The following is a 23,850-nucleotide window of genomic DNA, read 5'->3' on the forward strand; positions in this document are numbered from 1 at the left end:
CTTCATAGCTCTCTGTATACCCATTTCAATCAGAATTTGATTTCTCTCCAGTCCTCTAAGCTGCATGTGGTACATGCATGTTCTTTCTGGTCTAGGATTTCTTTGTGGAGCTTATCACTTTGAATTCTTTTTTTTTTTTTTTTTTGGTAAGTGTCTTTCCTGACAAGGAAACTGTCTACAGTATTTTTGGCTTTTTCATCCAAAATGAAAAAGACCAGAACTGATTGGTGGAAAGTGAAATTATCCATACTATTATGTCAATAGAAATGTTTTCCCATGTTTTTCCTCTTTTAAAAAAAGGTCAGATATCTCTATGATCTTTCTCAAAACAAAATTTGTGTATTTCTTTCCTTCCCACTTTTGTAAAAATAGGTTTTCTGATGAAACTGTGCTTCCAGTTTAAAAAAACTTAGGTAAAGAGAAAGGTCATCAGCAATCCCACTTGTGGATATATATTCAAAGGGAACAAAATCACTATCTCCAAGAGATGTCTGCACTCCCGTGTTCACTGCAGCGTTGTTTGTAATAGTCCAGGTATGGAAACAACCCAAGTGTCCACCTGTGGATGAATGGATCAAGAAAATATCACACACACACACACACACACACACACACACTCACTCACTCTCTCTCTCTCTCTCACTGGAATGTCAGCCTTAAAAAAAGAAAGAGATCCGCCATTTGCGACACCACCAATGAACTAGAGAGCATTATGCTAAGTGAAGTAAGAGAAAGGCAAATACTGCATGGTATCACTTATCTGTGTGATCTAAAAATAAACTAAGTCAAACTCAGAAACAGTATAATGCCAGTTGCCAAGGACTGGGGTCGGGGGGTGGGAGAAATGAGGAGAGGTTGGTAGAAGGATACAAACTTCTAGTTCTAAGATGAATACAGTCTAGAATCTAACATGTAACATGGTGACTGTAGTTGATTGGCATGTATTTTATAACTGCAAGTTGCTAAGAGAGTAAAAGTTAAGAGTTCTTGCCAAAGGAAGGAAGGAGAGAAAGAGAAAAAGATAAATAGGAGAGTTGCTGGATGTGTTAATTAACCTGACCGTGGGATCCCATTCACAGTGTATGCGTGTATCAGACCATCGTTACGGAGCTTACACACTCACAGTGTATGGCAGCTTTATCAATTGTGCCTCAGTTAAAGCTGAAAACAATAAAATACAAATGAAGAGAAATCATTGGCACAGGGAAAAAAAAAGGGAAAATCCATAATAATCCATAATCTTTTCTTATAAAAAGACAAATGTTTCACGTGTATGTAAGAGGTATTCATAGAAAGGTAATGGGCTTAGTTGTGCATAGAAAAGAACTTTCTAGTGTTCCAATGTGGAGTGTTCTCTAACAGTAATTCCCCTAGTGATACTTAAAGCATTACCTAAAGAGCCTTGAGGCATAGTGTAAGGAATAATAAACATGCACGCGTGGTTACAAATGTTTTAGTCCTTTTTAAATTTTTGAATAGGATTTGCAAATTTTCTAATGTATTTTATCAAAAGCAGGAAAATATTCTATGAAGATGGCCCTAGGGGCACTTGGGTGGCTCAGTCGGTTAAGCAACTGCATTAGGCTCAGGTCATGATCCTGGATTCTCAGGAACAAGTCCCGCATCGGTATCCCTGCTCAGTGGGGAGCCTGCTTCTCCCTCTCCCTCTGCTTGTGTGTGTGTGTGTGCGCATGCTCTCTGTCTCTCGCAAATGAAAAAAACCGAAATCTCAAAAAAAAAAAAAAAAGGGATGGTCTAAAGTCAGTTAGCTCATAGCATTGCGGATAGACATTGGAACTTCTGATCTCATGGTACAGGATAACATACCCATTCAACTGTTTGGGAAGACTTCTGCACAAAGCCATGGGCAATTAATTGGATCCCATGTTTTTAGAGATGCCTGATGATCCTGTCATGTCGTTTATTTAGTTTTTAGAAACTGTCCTCAGTGGGACTTGGTATTATTAGAAGATTCTATCAAACATCAAAGAGATACTTGAGCTTAATTCTCACACTGCGATCTGACTTCAGAAATAGCTGCTGTTAATAACAATATGGGAAAACGAGACTCAGCTCCGCCCAGCTCTGTGGTCTCGGCATGTTCGTGGGCACCGTCAGACTCACCTAAGTGCTGTGGTTTCAGGAAGGGGTGTGCATAGAGGGTGTAGGGCTTGGCAGAGAAAAGCTGAGCAAAGCCAATGAGAAAATAGAAGCTTAAAAAAAAATGCTAGGGTTTCTGTGAGAGATAATACAAACCCGAGGGAAGCATTTAGGAGAGATTACTGTGGCCACTAGGGGGACATTTCTGAGGGTCTGCTCGGTTTGAGGTCTCGGTGGGACCGAGGTCAAAGTGGGAGGATGTTCAGGAGAAATGAAACCGTGACATCGCATCAGGCTATGAAAGGGGCCCTGCAGGGTGTTTTCGTTATGATTCGTCAGCTGTGCTCAGGCCCCAAGCGTGATGTCTCTTGACATTCCCTCCCTCAAGGCTGAATCTGGTGCCCCTGGGATGAACTCACCTCTTTCCCTGGACTTGACCTGTGGTAGCTGTACCACCACTGTGGTCGCTGCTCTGCAAATGTTCGTGTTCTGTGGGGATAGGGAGCAAAACTGGATCTTGTGTATAACCCATGCTTGCCAGACGCCTAGTAGTTTTTAGTAGGTATTTGTTGATAAAATGAATGAATGATTGGACGATTGCTTATGTGCAGGATCCAGGTGACATAGTAAAAAGCTTTCCCTACTGATCCATGGTTAACTTTATGAATTAGAGATCTTCTGCCTCTTAGATGACTTCATAATTATAACCTTCAAAATGGGCAAAATATTGGGGCACCCGGGTGGCTCCTTTGATAAAGCATCTGACTCTTGATTTCCGCCCAGGTCATGATCACGGGGCCGTGAGATTGAGCCCTGTGTCCAGCTCCACGCTGGGCAATGGAGCTTGCTTAAGATTCTCTGTCTCCCTCTCCCCTCTGCAGTGTGCACCCCCCACCCCCGCCCAAAGGCAAAATATTAAAATATATTTCTGATGACGTAAAACTTGAAAACACCACTCATTAAATTACTGCTGTAAAATACAGAGGGTGTGTGTTTCGAAAACAAAATTGCGACCTGGTTAGGATTCAGAGAGAACTCATACCGACCATGCGTGCCTTTTAAAAAATATAATTAAATGGAAGCTTCATGAGTCATCACTTGAATTGGATGTAAATCATGTCTAATCTGCTTATTAACATGCCCCTCACCTCCGTGCCTGAATGCAGAGAAGTCCTTCCAAAAGGTATTCTTAAACACGTTTTATGTTTGTTAGCCTGCTGCGGTCTGATTCTCGTGTGATTTCACCTTTTTAAATTCAAGTAAGACTTTTTGATAAAAACATGACTCTGAAAACACAGAAGAAGCCACACAATGCTTTTCAGGGGGTAGCAAAGGATAATTCACATGTTAGATCCTTACATGAACTTCTTGGGTAGCCTATGAGGTGGAACAGAAATTTGGAATGAGGACAAGGAAAGCGAGGGGGACTCCCAGAGAGGACAGTTGTCAGGTCCCCTTGGATCTCCCCTGTCCTTCAGGGATTCTGTTAGGGTTTCCCATTCTCCTTCCTGTTCTTACTTTGTTTTGAAGAGGTGGCAACGGGAAGGTTTCCCCCCTCACTTCAGCTTGTTCTCCTGTGGACTTGTGAGCTTGTTTGCCCACAATCCTTTTTGAAAACTGAGGAATTTGTGCTGGGCCTACACCTGTTCCCTTAGGTGGTGATGCTGGAGGGAGACTGAGGGAGGTCAGCCCCCGAGAAAGTGCTGGCTCGGGGAGCATGGTGGCGGTGGCCACGAGCCCCAGCAGCTTCTTGGTTGGAGAGGAATTTTCCCCTTCTTCTGCCTTTGGAATTGAATTCCCTCTCTCATTCTTCTTGTCCCATATGTCAGTGATGTTTCTTCAAAATCTGTGATAGGTCAACAGAATGGATTTCTGCACTGCTAGTTTAATATCTCTCCAAGTGTGCCCAGCTTCGCACTGGAGAGACGTCCTTATCTTGAAGTTGGATAAGGCCCTTCGCAAAGCATCAGCCATGCAGCCCCCTTCCCTGACCCGCTCCCACCTCATCTCACCCAGCAAGGGTGAGTCTGGACTCAGGGGCGCACACTCCCACGCCCACCCTTCCAGATTCTAGTGTCTTCACTCAGGCACTTCCGCAGGTCTAGATGATGCTACTGCCCTTTGAGCCTTACTGGGCTGCTAAATCTCTACAAAATACTACTTCCTCTTTTAGCTCCTGTCTTTGCCCAGTCATAATTTCTTCTCTCTCTCTCTCTCTCTTTTTTTTTTTTTTTTAAATTCTGCATTGCCACATTCCTGTGAAACCTCTATCATGGCCCTCCTTCACATCATCGTGTAGATTTTTTAAAAATGTCTCCCGCATGCACATTGCCCCCATCAGGCCCCTGAGCTATACAGACTGGTATGAATAGACCATCAGATCAAAATACTCTAGCTTTAAACACATTACTGCTAAATGTGGGGGGTGTGCGTGTGTGCGCACGCGCACGCGCTCCAGCTAGCTTTACAAATATGAAAATGTGTTAACAAGAGGTTACCCAATCGTGTAGAAAAACTGTCTGGGGAATAAAAAAAAAATCTTCCTTTTTTGTAAAACTTGATCAACTAACCCTAATCCTATCCTCCCAGTTATGAACCAATGCTAGAAGATAGTATGAAAAACTACAGAAAGACAGGACTAATGTTATACCCGCAGAGTCGATACTACAATTTGCATTTGCTTGGCTTCATTGAAGATCATTACCTTTGTATCTAAGTTTGTTTTTGAGATTGATTTGGAATTACCTTTCAGTATTCAGTGAATTTGAAAAATTCCCTTAGCTGAGATTTTATGGCTTAAGTGATTAGATTTCTCTGTCCATTGGTGCCCTAGGACGCCGGTGCCCTAGGAAGGAGGCCTACAGCTGCATTTCAGTTTCTAGAGCCCTGTTCCTGAGGCTGAGAAAACCATCAGTTGTTCATAAAGGGGAGAGGGCTGTAGGGGATGCAGGTGCTCATCCGTGTCGGGTACATGGCCTGATGCTTCTTTTGCTCTGCTTGGGTGTAAAGCGGTGGGGGCCTGAGCTACAGTGGGATGGATGGAGATGAAGGAATGGGTGGGTATCCAAGCAGACATCTGTGTGACTGGCATAAGTGGTCTACAAGATTGGAATGGCTGGAAAAGAATGAAAGAATAAAATAATACAGAGGAAACCCTGAGAATCTGAGCAGTGACCTTGGGTGGAGTGGGGAAAGTATATTTACTTACGTAAACTAGAAGACTATCTCCGTTGTGGTTTATCCATAAATTCTTTCAGTCTTTATTAGTGGTCCAGTAGAGGGACAGAGCCTCCAGTAAGAGGTGGACAATTGCCTTTTCTTTTCTTCGTCTTCCCACATCTTCTCAATCCTTAAAGCACTCAGCTAGCTACTCGGAGAATGGACAAAATAAGTGTGAATTCTTGCCCCCATTGCCTGCCTTCATCTTCCAAAACACTGTCACCTCAGGTAAAATAAAATACGGAGTTCCTTCCAGAACCCACTAGAAATATATAAATTAGCCCATATTTCAGCCTGTGGAGGAAGGCTGCTTCGTCCTGGAAAAAAATTGAGGATCTGAAAAGAGCTGGCTTGCAAGGAAGGAAGGGGAAGATGGAGAATTTTCCCCACCAGTTTCCTGAGCTGGGTGGATCTCATGAATGTACTTTTCCTTACTCTGATGGTTTTTGAGATTCCAGAGCATTAGCAAACATACATGCACTTTATGTGTAATAAGGAGTAGTGCCCCAATATTTATTTGAATAAACAAATACATATGTTTCTGTTATCTCCTCAAGGAGTTCAGCCATGTGTTCTGCAGGGGCCATGCCTTCTGGTCTTGCTTTCTGAGTGACTTTCAGACGAAAGGGGGCTGTGTTGCCTTTCCTCCTCAGCACCAGTTACCCCCTGCCCGTGCGCCGGGGTCAGGCAGGACTCCTCATGCATTGCCGATCACACAGCAGGGGACACTGAGACACAGGCTTTTGCTACCCTCGTTCTGATCCAGCTTTCTGCTCTTGCAGGTGCGCACATCCTGACCGACTCAGCAGGAAGGTGGATTTTCTTTGTGTTTAAAGAAAAAAAATGTCCCCGTGTCTGTAGAGATGATTTGCAGTTCAGCCCGGCTGAAGCTGACCGAATGAGACTATGGGCTGTGCCTCTGCCAAGCATGTTGCCACTGTTCAAAATGAAGAGGAAGCCCAGAAAGGGAAGAACTACCAGAACGGAGATGTGTTTGGCGGTGAGTGCCGTTGAACTTGACCCTTCACCTGCTGACCTGGGCCCTCACTTTTTCCAGAGCGAATACTTGTAGTGTTTGGGGGTGGGGGGTGGTGCTGGTAAAGGGCTGATGAGATGTGGCTAGAAATCATGGCAGATCTTTTACGTGGGGCGGTTTCTGTTAGTAATTTATACATAGAGGATTCTGAGGAGCATTGTGGAGGTTTTATATGGAAACTAACGCTGAAGTCAAGCTTTAAGTAACTGGATGGGTACATAGGACAGCAGCCACAGGGCGTCCTGCTAGAGGAGCGCTGTACGACCGAAAACACAGTCGTCCAAAAGTGCAGTGAGTGAGGATTTGTAAACGAGAGAGTGAGGTGTTTCTTCGGGCTCCTAGTTACTCTTTATGGGACTTCTCATGTGCATTTTTTTCAGATTAAAAAATACAAATACAATGAATTTAATAATTGTCTTTTAACTGTTCTGTGATGAATCAAAGTGACTTTAGAATATCTCGTGCATCGCTTCTCGGCCTTTTGGCTAAGATCAAGTGTAGAATATCTCGTGCAAAGGTCACAACCTGCCAACCCATGGCCACGTCTGGGTGGCAGATATATTTTCTTTGGCTCCCAGAGAATTACAAAATAAAAAGCAAGGCAGCGTATAAAACTCAGGATGTTTCACGTAAAACCCCAAAATTTTCTTCAGGAAATCTGGTGACACCAAGTCTGTCTTCCCTGAGGCCACAGTCAGTGGGTTGAGATAACAGTGGTCCCCTCAGTCCGAGAACTGCTGAGCCCGCCCTGGAGAGCACACCAAGCCCCGTTCACTCCTGAACGTCAATGGCCTGGCCACTTCCAGGCTTCTCAGTGTGTCTGGCGATGCGTTTGTTCCTTAGAAGATCCGTGATTGCTCTGGTGCCACATGGCTGTGGGTTAGTACAAAATTCGAGTTAGGAAGGCAGGCATAGGAGTTTGGCTGAATTACTTTGTCATAACCCACGACTGGACCCATGCACGGTACTCCTGTGTTCAGCCACTGGCAAGTCACTCTATGGCATTTCGGTCCCTCCTGATGGTTGTGCCGGTCCCTGGTGAAGAATTGGGGTACCGTGGGAAGGTTGCTGCTCTGCTAAAAGTAGGCTAGTGTATATGGGAGGAGGACTTTGTGTTGTGTCGTTTCAAGGAAATGTATGTGTTGCTTGGAACAAATTTGCTTCTGGTGGCGACTGCCTAGAAAATTCAGAACAGTGGGGAAGAGTAGCATGGGAGCATTTAACTAAAACTTGACTCAGATCACTGAGACCAGTTCCTGGGAAAACAGTTAATTGGATGAGCATTATTCCGTCACCCTCAAACACTTAACTATTAAGAGAACATAATCTAGTATCAAGCATTTGTTCACATTAGCTTCTACGTGATATTCTGTGTCATTATCATTTTTGTAACAAGACCTACCATTAATGGAGCTGCCATCATATGTCAAACATGCCGAAGCATTTATACGCTCATTTTCTTTTTTTTTCTTTTTTTTTTTTTTTTATACGCTCATTTTCATGGTGGATTTTTTACAACAATCCTGTGAAAGATGTGTCATCCTAGTTTTACATATTTGGAAGCTGAAGCACAGAGAGACTAACTGGTCCCAAGTTGCCCAGCTACGAAGCCACAGGCTCAGGTCGCTCTGACTCCAGGGTCCATGTTGCTTCTCTCAGTGTCGATGCCTGGCACCCTGCTGCCTCCCATCGGTCACTCATTCTTCAGTGCAAAAGAGTATTGAGTGGCCTGTACAGGATAGGCCGAGACCTTTTGCTAAATGCCATGGGGGTGGGGTGCAGAGGTAAATGATATGTAAACCTCCCTTTCTAGGACTTCCTAAGAGGATGAGGAAATGTTACGAGGCAAAATAAGCCATGTACCAGGAGAGGAAAAGACATACATCATGGTAAGAGTCAAGGGGATGGAGAGACTGCCTTAAAAGGTGGGATCAGAGTAGATTTCTAGAGGTGACCTCTAAACCTGGCCTTAAAGGACCAGAAGAATCTAAACTTGTTAGATGAAGGGTGCAGGAAGGAACTGGGTGAAGAAAGGCTAGAGGTGATGTGAGACTTACTTGAGAATTATAAATAATCCAGTTGGAATGGAATATAAAATTTAAGTGGGAGAGAATTGGCTAGAAAACTAAGGGTTAAATTATAGAGAACTTTGAATACCAAATTACAGTCTTTAGAAAGATAGACTGTAAGAGCAAAAACCATAGTCAGTATATTGCCCTTATATTCTGCCTCGCAGTGATAACACGTAACCGTCCAGTTGGTAATTCGGTTTCAGTTTTAATAGGCGAGGAGACTTTCTATTATTCTAAAGTACGATGTGTATTTGGCAAATGTTGGCATCTAATAAAGGACTTTTCCATTAGTCACCTATCGCTGGGTATCAGACAACCTTAAGATCTCAGCGGCATTCAACAATGAGCATGTCTTTCTTGATCACGAGTTGGTGAGTCAGCTGGAGTGGCTCTGCTCCATGTCTCTCTCATCTTCCTCCTGGGACCAGTGAGCTGTGGAAGGGGAAATAGGGGCATGCTCTTCTTTTGCAGAAGGGTAAAAGTGCAAGCAGTACACAAGATGCCTCTTAACCTTGGGCTTACAGCTGGCCCAGTGTCACGTATACCCACATTTTACTGGTCAACTCAAGTCACACAAATGCACTCAAAGACAAGAGTCAGAGAAACCCATCTGAATGCGGTGCATTTGTGACGAGGGTGTGGATGCAGGGAAGGGTCGAGAATCGAGGCTGACAATTCACTGCACCCCCGGCCTCCCTAGTCATTGCTGTCTGTGTGGCTCCGTTCAGTTCATGCAGTCTGAGCATTTTTTCAGCCTCCCAGTACTTACACGGACGTTTTATTCACTTCAGCATCCATCATCTTGTTATTCTTTCTGACATAAACATTGGTGGGTTTGTGGCATGGTGTTAGAGACAGCAGAACAAGGAGGGAGAGAGCTTCTTGAACTGGGCAAAGGAGATGGTTTTGATAGTCCCACAGGGCTCTGGGGTTAAAATTGTCAAGAGGGCAGACTGAACATCAGTGCCTTTATCCTAGTGTTACTAAATGCTAGAGTATGTATATGACACGATAAGTTCCTATCTGTGTTTTTCCACTTAAATTTTAGTTTGCAAGCAGAGCAAGTGTACAGAATCCCAGTATGATCACAGATGGTCCCAGGTGACTAGCAGATCTGGCTCACTTTTACTCACCTGATATCTTTGTCACCCATTGTTTTGTAACATGTTACCTCATGACAAAGAACTCCACTCTTAGTAGCTTGAAACAAGCACTGGTTTATCATTTATCACAATTCTGTGGGTGCCTGGGGTTCCTCTGCTGTTTTTGCCTTGGCTCAACCAGGTGGCGACACTTAGCTGGGCACTCAGTGGGGCTCACCTAACTAAGATGGCTTCAAGTCTCTCCAGCTAGAAAGTCAAACTTTTCATGAGGTGGCTGGTAGAGGAAGTAGAGGCTGTTAGGCCGATGAATACCTAGATTTGTAAGTCCAAGAACATCGCTTTTGCATCATTCTATTGACTAAAGCAAGTTTCAAGACCATCCCAGTGTCAAGAGATCTAGAGGTCTCCATCTATTGAGTCTAAGGAATTGTTGGCGGCCATCTTTGGATACTAGTTACCTCAGCCACTGAGAGAGGCAGTGAGAACCCCCTGACTGGATTATGTTCCAACCTGGACAGTTAGAGTCTGCTTTTTGAATCACTGCTCTGTTTTTTTACTGAATAAAGTTGCCTCATTTCACTTTTTAGAAGTTGTTTTTTAAATGTTTAAAAAATGTTTTTACTGCTTGTTGTTGAAGAGTTGACAAAGTCTGTGAAGGATGGCATATTTGGAGATGGCTCTGAAGTATGTGTCTCTGAGTGTGTGTACACACACACATTCGATCCTTTTCCTAAAGGTGTGAATTTAATTTCATAGCTTCTAAGGACATGCTGAGGAGCATTGATAAACAGTGTGTTTTTACAAATGGTAATTTCCATTTTTATGAAGCAGTTTGGTCTCTGTGATGTTTTGGTTACCTAGAAGACCGACCACTCCAAATGTGTGTTACAGAATATGACTAGACTATTCCACAAAAGAGGATCAACTGACCAAAGAGCATCTTGACTTTTAGATTTCATAGAATTCAGGAGGTCACTAACAAGGAACTTTATCACTCACGTTTACCTGTAGACTTTCCTTCCCTTTAAATAAAAAGTTTCAGATCTACGGTTGTGCCTCACATCCATGAGGCCTGTTGAGAAGTACAATCCAGACCAGAAGGCCCCGTCTCCAGATTGGAATTTTCCTTCCCAGAGGTCAGGGCCGATGTGCCAAGGTCAGTTGGAGGACAGCTGAGCAGATTGCCAAAACCAGCTTGCCACAGAGTGGTGACCAACAGGTTCAAGTTATCATGAACTAGTTAAGCAAGTTCTAAAGGGAATCCAAGGGCTTACTGGATTCTTTTAACAGCCATTTTCTTAGACTATTAAAGTAGGTGCACGGAACAGGTTCAAGTCTTACTGGTGAAATTAACACCTCAAACCTGAGTTCATTATCTCTCCTGCTGCCCACCCCAAGAGGAGAAAGCTCTTTACTTATATTGACTTTACTGTTTGCCTGAAGGTCACCACCATTCTTCCAGGAATGTAGGCTTAAATTTGCCTTTTCCAGCTTCAGTGACTCTGGCCGCTCTCCCCAGAAGCTCTTCTCTTGCCGTTGCTACAGCCTGTCTCCCGGAATAGCGCGGTATCTCCAAACTGAGCGCCATGAGCCCCCTTGGTTGTTTGTTTTCTTCTGGGATTTTCGTTGTCGTTCATTTTTAATTCTCAATTTTTTGCGCCATTGTTGGAATCTGTCAGGTTTTTCTAAGTGCTCCTCTGCCTGTGTTCATTCTCCTGCTCCAGAACTTTCTGTGGCACCTGGTTCTTAGCCAGTAAAATCTTAAATCCTTAGTGAACATGCCTTGTAAGAGCTCATAGCCACCTTGGCACCCTTGTTTCACGCTCTGTCCTTCATGTTCCCTGTTCCTCAGCCAGACTGGACAGCTTGCCCTGTGACCTTGGACATACCTGTCTCCTAGGCCTTCTGGTACGCCATGACCTCAGCTGAGCATGGGCCCTTTCTCCTGCCTTCATCTTTTTAAATCCTGCTGTTCTTCCCAACTTCACCCAAACTTGCATGAAGCTTTTCTCATACCTTCAGAAAGTATCGTTTTCCTGCCATCCCAGAATACCTTTTTACATACTTAGGTATTTGGTTTATTTCTTGATACATCTCATCTCATTATTTGTGTATATGTGTCATCTCTCTTATGAGCCAGTTAGGCTCCTGAAGGCAGGGACTGTAGGTCTTGAGGGAAACCAGGGTTCCCAGAACTGTGGAAGCTGGAGACAGAGAGATTGTTTGGGGATTGGGGTGGGCCCTGGCTGGGCCAGCTTCCCCATATGATTAGGTGGCCGAGTTTGGCTGGAGAGGGCCAAGAGAGTTTGAGGTTTATAAATGTTCCCGTAAGTGGAGGGGCTTAGATTATTACAGTAAATTCTTCTGAAATAGCAGTGTAAGACCAAATATAAAAGGCAAGCAGTAAAGCAAGAATGGCTACTTTGTCTCCCCTGGGTTCTGTATTACTGTGTAGCTTCAGTGCAATTCTGATGCTTAGCTGTGTAAATTGGGAGCATATACCAGGACTGTCTGCGTGTATGTGTGTGTCTGCGTGTGAGAGAGAGATGGTGTTATCCAATCTGTTACCCATCTAAAGTATTGTAGGGACCAACTTCACAGGTTATGGGAAGATTACGTAAGAGAATGGATCACATTCATTCAGAAAGTCAACGCAGTTGAAGGCGAAGTAATAATTCCCCGTTTCTTTCTGCAGTCATTTCTGATTGCATGAAGTGAAGATTAATTAAAATTAATCTGCGTTTGTGTTTGTGAGACAGTAGCAGGATAATGTTACTTCTGTGCCATCCAGTCCAGTATCCTCTGGCCACCTCTGATATGAAGCATGTGAAATATGCGTATTCTTACTGAGATATGCTATGGGCATGAAATACACCCAGGACTTTAAGGACTTTGTATAAAAGAGAGTATAAAATGGCTCATTAATGATTTTTTTATTAATTACATATCGAAGTGAATAATATTTTGGACGTATTGGGTTAAGTAAAATACATGGTTCAAATTAATTTCATCAGTTTCTTTTTGCTCATTGAATGTGGCTTCTAGAAATATTGAAAGTACATCTGTAACTCGCATTATTTTTCTACTGGATGGTGCTGGTTTAAGTCCCCGAAAGGAAGTGTTGGGTGTTTTGGGCTCCCTTTTCTTTCCAGTTTCAGCTTTGGAGTTTACTTATTCTGGAATTCGAGGGAAAAGGAGTTAGTTAGGCTGAGACAGGTGGGGGAGCAGGGTGTTGGGGTCCACAGGACCATGGGAAAGGCAGAGATGGGGAAGCAGCTTAGCAGAAGAGGAAGAACACAGGGTCACGTGCTCATCTCTCTGCTCTCATCAGTGGGAGTCTTCAGCTGCCCCTCGTGTAACTTCTTCTGCTGGCCCAGGGAAGCTTGTGTTGACTTCTGAAATTGTTCTTTTCCAAGGATCAGAGAGGAAATCTTTCTCTCTCACTGCTCACCCACCTTTTGTTTGTTTGGTGGTTGTTGTTGCTTTCATTGAGTTGGTAAAGAACCTTAGGGGCAGGAGAACTGTTTGATGGGTTTGTGATAGAGCCAGGTCATGGTCGTGAAAGCTGGGGAAAAAAAAATTAAGTCCAGATGAGTGAGGAACCGGCCCTGGGTTTAGTCTTTGAAGATTCCACAGTGTCTTTTTTTTTTTTTTTAAGATTTTATTTATTTGACACAGAGAGAGAGAGATCCTAAGTAGGCAGAGAGGCAGGCAGAGAGAGAGGGGGAAGCAGGTTCCCCGCTGAGCAGAGAGCCCGATGCGGGGCTCGATCCCAGGACCCTGCTCAGCAGAGAGCCTGCTTCTCCCTCTCCTTCTACCTACTACTCCCCTTGCTTGTGCATGCTCTCTCTCTGTCAAATAAATAAAGTCTTCAAAAATCAAAAAATAGGGCGCCTGGGTGGCTCAGTGGGTTAAGCTGCTGCCTTCGGCTCAGGTCATGATCTCAGGGTCCTGGGATCGAGTCCCACATTGGGCTCTCTGCTCAGCAGGGAGCCTGCTTCCCTCTCTCTCTCTGCCTGCCTCTCTGTCTACTTGTGATCTCTGTCTGTCAAATAAATAAATAAAATCTTTTAAAAAAAAATAAAAAAATAATATATCTTCCAGCTTCCCCACTTCATCAGTGCCCGGGCTTTTTCATGTATGATACAGAGATAGTGACAGAATCCAGCCTTCGGAGTCCTGCGGAAGATCAGATGAATTAACAATGGAGAGCACTGAGAACGCAGCCTGCGCATAATTAGCACCCAAGCATTAATGATGGGTGTGAGTAGGTTTGCCCACCTCTTCACTCTTGCCACTTACTCGTCTCAAAATATACTGTGCTAGAGTGGCCCATGATGAGTAGAGTCAGTCTGAATTTCTCTTTGGAAGAGTTTCCTGTTAACAGAAAGTCAAGAAAATCGTATACTTTTTTAAAAATGTAAATTCAGTTAGTTAACATACAGTGTATTATTAGCTTCAGAGGTAGTGTTCAGTGATTCATCAGGTGTATGTAACACCCAGTGCTCATCACATCATGTGTCCTCCCCGAGGCCCATCACCCAGTTACCCGCCCCCACTCCTTCCCCGCCAGAGGCCCTCAGTTTGTTGCATGTAGTTAAGAGTATCTTAGGGTTTGTCTCCCTCTCTGATTTTCTTTTCTTTCCTCCCCCTTCTCTTATGCTCCTGTCTTTGTTCTTAAATTCCACATGAGTGAAATCATATCATTGTCTTTTTCTGATTGACTTACTTTGCTGAGCATAATACTTTCCATATTTAAAAAAAAAGAAAATTCTGGGCACCTGGGTGGCCCAGCCTGGTTAAAGCATCTGACTCTTGATTTCAGCTCAGCTCATGATCTCAAGGTCGTGAGATTGAGCCCCGCATCAGACTCTGCTCAGTGGGGAGTCTCCTGAAGATTCTCTCTCTCCCTCTCAAATAAATAAATAAATCTTTAAAAAAAAATGCAAGTACTATTTTTTCCTTCCCTTGCCATTGGTATCCTGAACCTGTTTGTTTAATGTTACATGGAGAGATGAGTGGAAAAGTGGGACTATTTGTCACTGATGGGTTCGAGGCAACCTGACTGCAGGATGAGGGAGCCTCTGAGTTCACAGACTCTGTTGGCAAGGACATCCAGGCAGGGCCCTTGGTGGTGTCCCTCCGGTTTTAAGTCTAGAGGGTTTCTTCCGGTTGCTCTCTTGCCCCTCCAGGGGCCTGGTCTTCTCTATAGCTGCCTGGAACCCTTTTTCAGGCAGAAAATAAGAAAGAACTTGGCCCCGGAGAAGGCAGTGGAGACCTTTCTGGTACTATCCAGTGAAAGGCACAGAGGACTGGAGCTGCAGGCAAAGCTTGTTCTCTGCTGGGGGAAGTTCTCAAAAAGTGAGTCAGCAACACGAGAGAAGGTGGGAGGGTTTCTTTACCCACAGCATTTCTCCTCCGAGTTATTTTCTCCTGAGTGACATCACAGAATTCAGAAATTCAAAAACAATGACTGCTTCCTGGAATCCTGGTTGATGTGGCAGAAAGGATGGGTTTTGCAGTAAGCACCTGCCTGGTAACCTACCTGCTCAGCTCCCCCTTCCCCCCCACCAGCAGCGCTCACCTGGCTGCACCTGTCCTACACTTAGCCCGAATTTTGGACCTGGCTCTCCCCTGCAGAGACCAGCTCAGCACCTCCCTTCTGCACCCAGAGCCGGAAATGTGACTGTTTCTTTTGCCCCTGAATTATGATATAAAAACAACTTAGACTCCTATTCAACTGTTTCTTGTTATCCCCATTTTTAAAAAAGATTTTATTTATTTATTTGACAGAGATTACAAGTAGGCAGAGAGGCAGGCAGAGAGAGAGGGGGAAGCAGGCTCCCTGCTAAGCAGAGAGCCCGATGTGGGGTTCGATCCCAGGACCCTGGGATCATGACCTGAGCCGAAGACAGAGGCTTTAACCCACTGAGCCACCCAGGTGCCCCTGTTATTCCCCATTTCAGGAAAATGAAGCGAAGAGCCACACCACTTCACTTACCTGAACAAGCAGGACTGTCTGGAACTGAGGTTGCAGACTTCCACTAAGGGAGCTCCCCCTCTCAGGTAGAACATACCTGTCTTTGCTATTAAATTTAAACCAGCCTCCACTCAGGAGTCTTTGAGAAGTAATCTCGAACCAGCTGCTTGAGCTCAGCTCCAGCTTTTAACCGAGGATATCTGAAGGCTCTATTGTTATATGTAGGGCTATTTTCAGGAGACCTGAAATTCATGGTCATGGTGAATGCACAGGCTTGAGAGTTGCCAGATTGGTTTTGAATCGCTACTCACCAACATGTACCTTGGCGAATTACTCTCTTTGCCTTGGTTTCCCCATCTGTCTAATATGGGGAGAACTAGTATTTACCTGCCTTCAGAGGACCGTTGGGAGATTTAACGTATGAGTGTATAGAATAGGATTTGCTGCATGATACGCACTGTGTGGGTGCCGTTTGCTAATATCGAATTAGCAGGCTTAGTTTCCCTTGATTATGCCGGGGGTTTGGGGAAGCAACATGTCTATTCCAGATGTGTAATTCTCCAAGCCTGAAAAGTTTGTCAGTTATCCACATAATACTTATCTCTTTATTTTGTATTTTAAAATATTTGTGTTCCTGTGATTTAAATTCCTATAATTTAAAATACATTGCTTTCCTATATTTTTTTTTCTGTTTTGACAACTTCTGTTCTGTATAAGATATGAGTGTGTGTGACCATGTGGGTGTCTTTAAATCAGAAGACTGAAGGCATGCCTGGGTCGCTCAGTCACTTCAGTGTCTGTCTTTGGCTCAGGTCGTGAACACAGGGACCTGGGATTGAGTCCCACGTCAGGCTCCCTGCTCAGCAGAGAGCCTGCTTCTCCCTCTCCTTCTACCTACTACTCCCCTTGCTTGTGCATGCTCTCTCTCTGTCAAATAAATAAAGTCTTCAAAAATCAAAAAATAGGGCGCCTGGGTGGCTCAGTGGGTTAAGCTGCTGCCTTCGGCTCAGGTCATGATCTCAGGGTCCTGGGATCGAGTCCCACATCGGGCTCTCTGCTCAGCAGGGAGCCTGCTTCCCTCTCTCTCTCTGCCTGCCTCTCTGTCTACTTGTGATCTCTGTCTGTCAAATAAATAAATAAAATCTTTTAAAAAAAAATAAAAAAATAATCAGAAGGCTTAAGTATATGACTTGAGTGGTGAGTATGATGTTATGCCTCATTCCTGCAAAAGTGTGGTTTAAAAAAATAGTTCCATCCTAGAAGTTCACAGATACATTTTCATTTATCACACATAAATCTCTGCATGTGTGTGTACGTGTGTGTGTGTGCGCAGTAGCATTTTCCTCTCTCTGACCCTCTCCCCTCTCATGCTGTCTCACGTATTCTCTCTCTCTCCAGTAAATAAATAAAATCTTAAAAAAAAAATACTTTGTAAGTCTACCATTAAAATTTGAATTCCTTAACTCCTCACTCCATATTAGAGTTTTCCAGATGAATCAAGATGGAATATGGAACCATTAAAGTACTATAAAAAATATGGGTGAAAAAAATGTGGGTGAAAAATTATATGGGTGAGTATTTTTATAATCTTAGGGTTTCTACAATGCTGCAAAATCCAGTGCCATAAAGAAAAGTTGATGAATTTTACCATGTAAAATTCTCTGCATGACCAAAAACTACCATTAACTACATTAAAAGACAAATGTCAAACAGAGTGAGAATAATATTTCTAACATAGATAAGGTTAGTAAGACTAGTGTAAAAAGATTCTTAAATCTGTAAGGAAAGAACTAATGCTCCAACTGAAAAGGTTGTGACCAGGCAATTGAAAAGAAAAATTACAAAGGCCAATAAACATGGCAGAAAGATAACTCAGCTTTTTAGCAGTCAAATAAATGACGCCAAAGAAAGCAGAACAAAACCTTTTTCACCACTGAAATTAGCAGGGATGGGCATCTATCTCACACTATAACTGCAAATCTGGCGGGGGCACCAAATAGTTAGATATATATACATATAGAATGTAAATGAGCTGCCCTTCACCCCAGCCATCCCACTTCTAGGAATTTATCATAAGGAGATAGTTGGACGAGCATGCAAACCTGTATACTCCAGGGTCTTTCTCACTGGTGAAACATACATCAGATATAGTCATTAAAGATTAAGGTACTCTTTATTTGTTTGTTTTTAATTTTTTATTTTTTTATTAGCCCCAGCGGGTACAGGTCTGTGAATCGCCAGGTTTACACACTTCACAGCACTCACCATAGTGTTTGTTTGTTTTTAAGTAGGCTCCACACCCAGTGTGGAGCCCGACACAGGGCTTGAACTCACGATCCTGAGATCAAGACCCGAGCTGAGATCAAGAATCAGATGATTAACCAACTGAGCCACCCTACTCTATATTTACTGAGATTCAAAAAAAGTCTATGATGTGTTAATAAATGAAAATAGTAAAGGGTTTTACATAGCATATCTTGTTCGTAAACTTCATTTGTTTAAAATATATGTAAAACGTTGTGTATTTAAAAAGATGTTTGGGAAAACATTAACCATGGCAAATCTCTTGTTAAGTCTCAGGTGATTCTTAATTTCTTAAATCTTTGATGGTCAACATTTGTCATTTGATACAACGGTTTACTTTGATAAATAAAATTTTGTGTTTCTGTTTTCCGAAGCCGGGCAGCGGTGCTTTCAGGGCAATGTGAAATCGATCCCGTAGGAGAAAGTTCTCTCCCTGGAAATAGCCCTGGGGCCACAGGGATTCGAGGAATAGACCTGTTTGCCCAGGTGAACAGATGGACTCGGACCAATGGCGCTTGCTAGCCAGCAGGTCCTTCCGTCCACTAAGCACGTATCGACCACCTCACGTGGCGTAGGCATTGGGCTAGGTACTGAGACTGTACAGATAAAGGAAGCCTGGTCCCCGCTTTTTAGGAACGGATCATGATGTCACAGATGGACATCTCAAGAGAATGTTCATATCCGATGACGATCATGCAGAAGGGTCTCCTATCCCAGGAGTAGAGGAAGACTCTTAAAGACGATGATTAAGATCTCGGCTGAGTGGTTTTTTATTTTTTTTAAGATTTCATTTATTTATTTGACAGAGAGAGAGAGCATAAGCAGGGGGAGCAGCAGGCTCTCTGCTGAGCAAGGAGCCCGACTTGGGGCTCGATCGCATGGCCCTGGGATCATGACCTGAGCCAAAGGCAGATGCTTCGCCGACTGAGCCACCCAGGCGCCCCTTAGCTGAGTCTTAAAAGACAAGTAGCAGACCAAAGAACAGAGGTAGGGCAGGAGTGAGAGGCTGAGAGACTGAAAAGGTTCAGGGGTGCATTGTGTGTCAGGTATGTCAAAGGGAGACTGGGAAGCTTTACCAATCCAGTGGGGAAATAACTAGAGAATCCCACATCAGAACAAGTGTCTTAAATATTTGGAAATTTTACACTGTAATTTTCCCCCCAAATACTGAAAAGCTCCTGCAGGCAGTACAGGAATCAAAATTATGTCAGAGATCAGACAGTGGGCTGAGAATTTAGACAACACTAGACAGATACAGTCTAGAAGATTTGATGCTGATTCCTTAAGCTCTCGAAGTGGTAAGCCTCACTTCAGTTTTAAGAATCATAGTCCCCAAAACACTGATCCCAGAATATAGCCTCGTCTACGTGTGAAACTGTATTACCATTAAAACACCACCAAACCGTTGTCTGAGACAGAATTTGATGGTTGTGGTGTTTGTCCCATGTGGGAATCAGAACATGACTCTGTTCCTTACTAGTGCACATGGTGGTGTCTTCAAAGTAGATTCTATGTGCGTCATACGTCACAAGTAAATTCTTCACGTGGGGTGAGATAAAGACAAAAACCTGGCAATAGTTACTCACTTAGAAGCATGCAGGAACTTGTCCCTGCCGATAAGCCCCCGGTCTTTGGCAATCTTTAGAGGGGAGGATTGGGACACAATGGGAGGTAACAATGGCATGTCCATCCCCCTGGGGCTGAGCAAGGTGAGGTCTACCATTCACTCACCCACCCATTGTTCCCAAGAGTTCAGCTGTTAAATATTTCTCGGTGAGTAGTTTGTGATCATAAATTGGTGTCACAGTTTAATTGTGTTTCTGATAACAGCGTTCCAAACAGTGAGGGAAATTGCTTCAACCTCTTAGGATTTCCTTAAAGCAGTAATCCTCAGTCAGCAGTCATTGACTGGCCAGTCACAGAGTTAGAATGGTTCCAGCTGAATCCATGTTTATGAACAGGACCTGCGAGCTGGCGGGTGGTAGATACGACAGAAACAGAATTAGGTGACTTGCCCACAAAGCCTTTACCCTATTTTAGAAAGATGCCATTTATGCACAGGAAGTAATTCAGCAACAAACAGAGATTGGACTTGAAAACGTGTAACAAAAGTGCTATATTGATGGTTTCACTTATTTGTGGAGCATAACAAATAGCATGGAGGACAAGGGGAGATGGAGAGGGGAGTTGAGGGAAATTGGAAGGGGAGGTGAACCATGAGAGACTATGGACTCTGAAAAACGATCTGGGAATTTTGAAGGGGTGGGGGGTGGGAGGTTGGGGGCACCAGGTGGTGGGTATTGTGGAGGGCACAGATTGCATGGAGCACTGGGTGTGGTGCAAAAATAATGAATACTGTTATGCTGAAAAAATAAAAAAATTAAAAAAAAAAGTGCTATATTGAGTGTCTATTGGCATAACAGATCCCCAAATACTGTGGAAAACGGAAAAAATAAATACAGGCTGCTTTAGGGGGTAGAGAGAAGAGGAAAATGTTATGGGAAAATAAAGACGTTTCCTTCTTAGAGAAAAATCTAGCCATCGTTCAGTAAATCATCAGTCTTTTATGATCATTGACTGTTAGTTCCTTGAAGATAACGCTTTTAACGTAATCACACACCACTCTTGCCTAACATAACCGAGTGCCCAGCATGTAAGTCGTTTGGTAGTAATAGATGGATATTAATAACAATAACAGTGACGGGGGGAGGGGTGCTGTCACGCCTAGTGGTAGGTGAGGGAGTGGAGACTGTGAGAAGTTACGTAACTTGCCCAAGTGTACACAGGTTGTATGTTAACTTAGAGTCTGGTCAGGAACTCAGCTACGTCTGACTTCAGAACTTCAGTGAACCAGTGTGTGCTTTGAAAGAGGAAGAAGGGAAGGCACTCTGTTGGGCGTAGTAAGGGATTTTTTTAAAAAACATACAAGATATAGTTCCTCTGTTCTAGGGACTTGCATCTAATGGAAGAACAAAGCCTGGCATCACCTACCTTGTCCTTTCTCATTCATCAAGCACCAATTTATTGAGCCCTGTTGGATGGGCAGCCTCTCCACCCTGGCCTGCTTCGTGTGTGCCAGCGGCAGCCCTCTGGCCCACAGCTCTCGATATGGACTTGACCACTGAGGATCATCCCATGACAGCGAACTGCAGGGCTCTGATGAAGGCAACAGATGTTATGGGCCTTATTTCACACTGAATTTCTTTTTGATCTCATTGGCGAACAACCACTGAATACTGGCGGGAAGATACCCCTCATGTTGTATCCTGTTCCTGAGCTGGCTTCTGTAGACTAGGGTCTGGAGAACCTACATCTGAGCCCAAGGAAGTTCAAGGACACCTCTATTTGAGAGGCAGTGAACCCGGTAAAAACCTAATTGTGTCAAATAATTAATCCCAAACTCTGGATTTGGGGGATATAAAGATAAGAGAGTTTACTATAGTAAATGCTTCATTTCCTTGTTTGGGTATTTTTATGTGTTCATTGTATTAAGTACTCTGATGTTAAATGGAAAAAGCTGGGTATGAAACTCATAGAATGACTCTGTCTATCAAATGGCAATATATATTCAATATATATGTGCATGGACTGTAAAGAAAGCCTCTCAGTTTGCCAGGAAAGGTGAATAATGGTCATCTCTGGGTGGGGCTGATTACCAGTGAGCCTTTGTGCTTCTGTTATAGTTTCCAAATATTCCTCATCTCTTTCTAAAGGAAGTTTTTTTGTTTGTTTGTTTGTTTGTTTGTTTTGTTTTGTTTTTTTATTTGAGAGAAAAAGAGAGAGAGAACATAACCAGGGGAGAGAGAGGGAGAAGCAGACGCCCTGCTGAGCAGGGAGTCCCAAAGAGGGGCTGGGTCCTAGGACCCCAAGACCATGACCCGAGCAGAAGGCTGACACCTGACCAACTGAGCCACAAGGTGCCCCACTAAAGGAAGTTTTTTAAAACATTTAAGTAAATGGGTTGGTTTTGGGTTTTTTTGCTTTTTTTTTTCCCAAAACACACTATGATGAACCTTACTTTTATAAAGACTATTGTGCTGTTTATGGAAGGAAATAATCTAGAAAACTTTCTTAAAGAAGTTTATATATTTATTGAATACTTTTTATGTGCAGGCATTATATCAAGTATTTTGTTATTTATTAATTTATTCAGTCCTCATAATACCTTATCCAGTAGGTCACAGTGAGAACCTATCAGTTGTCTTACACTTCCTTTCAAAGTGTAAAGAGAAGAAATGAGGGTGTCTGGGTGACTCAGTCAGTTCAGCACGTGACTCTTAACTTCCGCTCAGGTCATGATCTTAGGGTTGTGAGGTTGAGCCCTGCATCAGGCTCCACACTCAGCATGGAGTCTGCTTAAGATTCTCTCTTTCCGGGTGCCTTCGTGGCTCAGTGGATTAAGCCTCTGCCTTTGACTCAGCTCATGATCCCAGGGTCCTGGGATTGAGCCCCACATCGGGCTCTCTGCTCAGCGGGGGGCCTGCTTCCCCTCCCCCACCAGCCTGCCTCTCTGCCTACTTGTGATCTCTGTCTGTCAAATAAATAAATAAAATCTTTAAAAAAAAAAAAAAGATCCCCCCCCCCGCCCCTCCCGTTCCCTCTGCCCTTCTTCCCTGCTGGCGGTTTCTCTTTCACTTTCTGATAGATAGATAGACAGACAGACAGACTGCTAGTTTAAAAAACAGAAGAGAAATGAGCAGGATGTGGTGAGAGTTGACCGATGACCAGCTTGAAGTGGAGCCATCCTGACCCGATGTGTGTTCTCAGTTCCTGTCAGGTTTTCTACTGTAATTCTTCACAGTCTCAGCTTCTCCTAGAGAGCATAGTGGGCGTCACACTGCGTAAGCCTTCATTAAAACAAAGAAACAAAACAAGTGGCTGCAGATTAGTAAAGCCCAGTGCTGAGAGGGGCTGCCGACTTAGTGGCAGGGGACCTCGGGTGCGTGTGGATTCTGCTGCAGAGTAATGGCCACAAGGTGACCTGTGAGGTTCTTTCTCTGTCTTGGGAGTGAGTGTGTTGAACTTAGGTGATCCTGTAGGCATGCTGAGCTAATGTTCAAAGGTTCCATTCTTAAATTATCTTTTTTTTTTTTTTTACTTTTTTTTTTTTTTTTAAGATTTTATTTATCTGACAGAGAGAGATCACAAGCAGGCAGAGAGGCAGGCAGAGAGAGAGGAGGAAGCAGGCTCCCTGCTGAGCAGAGAGCCCGATGCGGGGCTCGATCCCAGGACCCCGAGATCATGACCTGAGCCGAAGGCAGCGGCTTAACCCACTGAGCCACCCAGGCGCCCCCAAAGGTTCCATTCTTCCAGCTCCCCAGACTATGGTCATGCAACTCTGTGCTCTTGGTTTCTCTTAAGCCGTGGGGTCATTGAAAAGATTATACATGATTTTTTTTTATGCCTTTTTTTTTTTTTTTTTAAAGCAAAACAGTGGGGCTGGTAGTGTTCACAGCTACCAGCTTTATGGTCCCAAGTTGGCCAAGGTGTTGATTACTTTGTGATATCATTTTTTTTTTTTCTTCTGAAAAATTAGAAACAAGAATGACGACTATCTTCTGTAGCTTCAAGGCCTTCCTGCGAGCTAGAAGGTGAGAAGGTGGAAGTGTGGGGTACTGTCCTGCTTCATCCTGGCAGGCTGGTTTTCTGTTGATCTTTCATCCAGAGATGCTGGCTTGTGTTGATGTTGTGGGGCTGCTAGTCAGTGTGACATTCATGCTGCTGACTTTCCGTTTTCAAGTGTTGTTGGAAGTAGTGGGTGACATCCATGGGTTCTGTTATTTGAGAGGAATAATGAAATATTTGATAGATGATAGTCTGAAATAAAATTTAGGCAAACAGAACATTTAATTTCTCAGGTTGCTGACTTTGACAAAGACTATTCTACTGTAAGCTGGTCACTTTCAGAGGATGGTTTTGTTTATTAACTTACATAGGACTCTGTTGGCTTCTGCTGGATTTTAAAAGGGTAAGAGAAAGTCAAAACTCACCAAAGCCAAATTCTAAAGGAAAACAAAGAGATAAAATCTTGGGACT

At 43.6% G+C, this 23,850-nt stretch overlaps 1 protein-coding gene across 1 annotated transcript in view; it reads left to right on the forward strand.

The window, feature by feature from the left end:
- Positions 1-6,101: 6,101 nt before the first annotated feature.
- Positions 6,102-23,850, forward strand: part of C15H1orf21 (chromosome 15 C1orf21 homolog) — a 143,666-nt gene continuing 125,917 nt past the window's right edge. The window contains exon 1 of the mRNA XM_047705816.1: positions 6,102-6,319. Within this exon, the coding sequence (XP_047561772.1) occupies positions 6,226-6,319 (94 nt within the window). The 5' untranslated portion in view covers positions 6,102-6,225. The remainder of the gene's footprint in view (positions 6,320-23,850) is intronic.

The sequence above is a fragment of the Lutra lutra genome, chromosome 15, assembly GCF_902655055.1.
Source record: "Lutra lutra chromosome 15, mLutLut1.2, whole genome shotgun sequence".
Classification (NCBI taxonomy): Eukaryota; Metazoa; Chordata; class Mammalia; order Carnivora; family Mustelidae; genus Lutra; species Lutra lutra.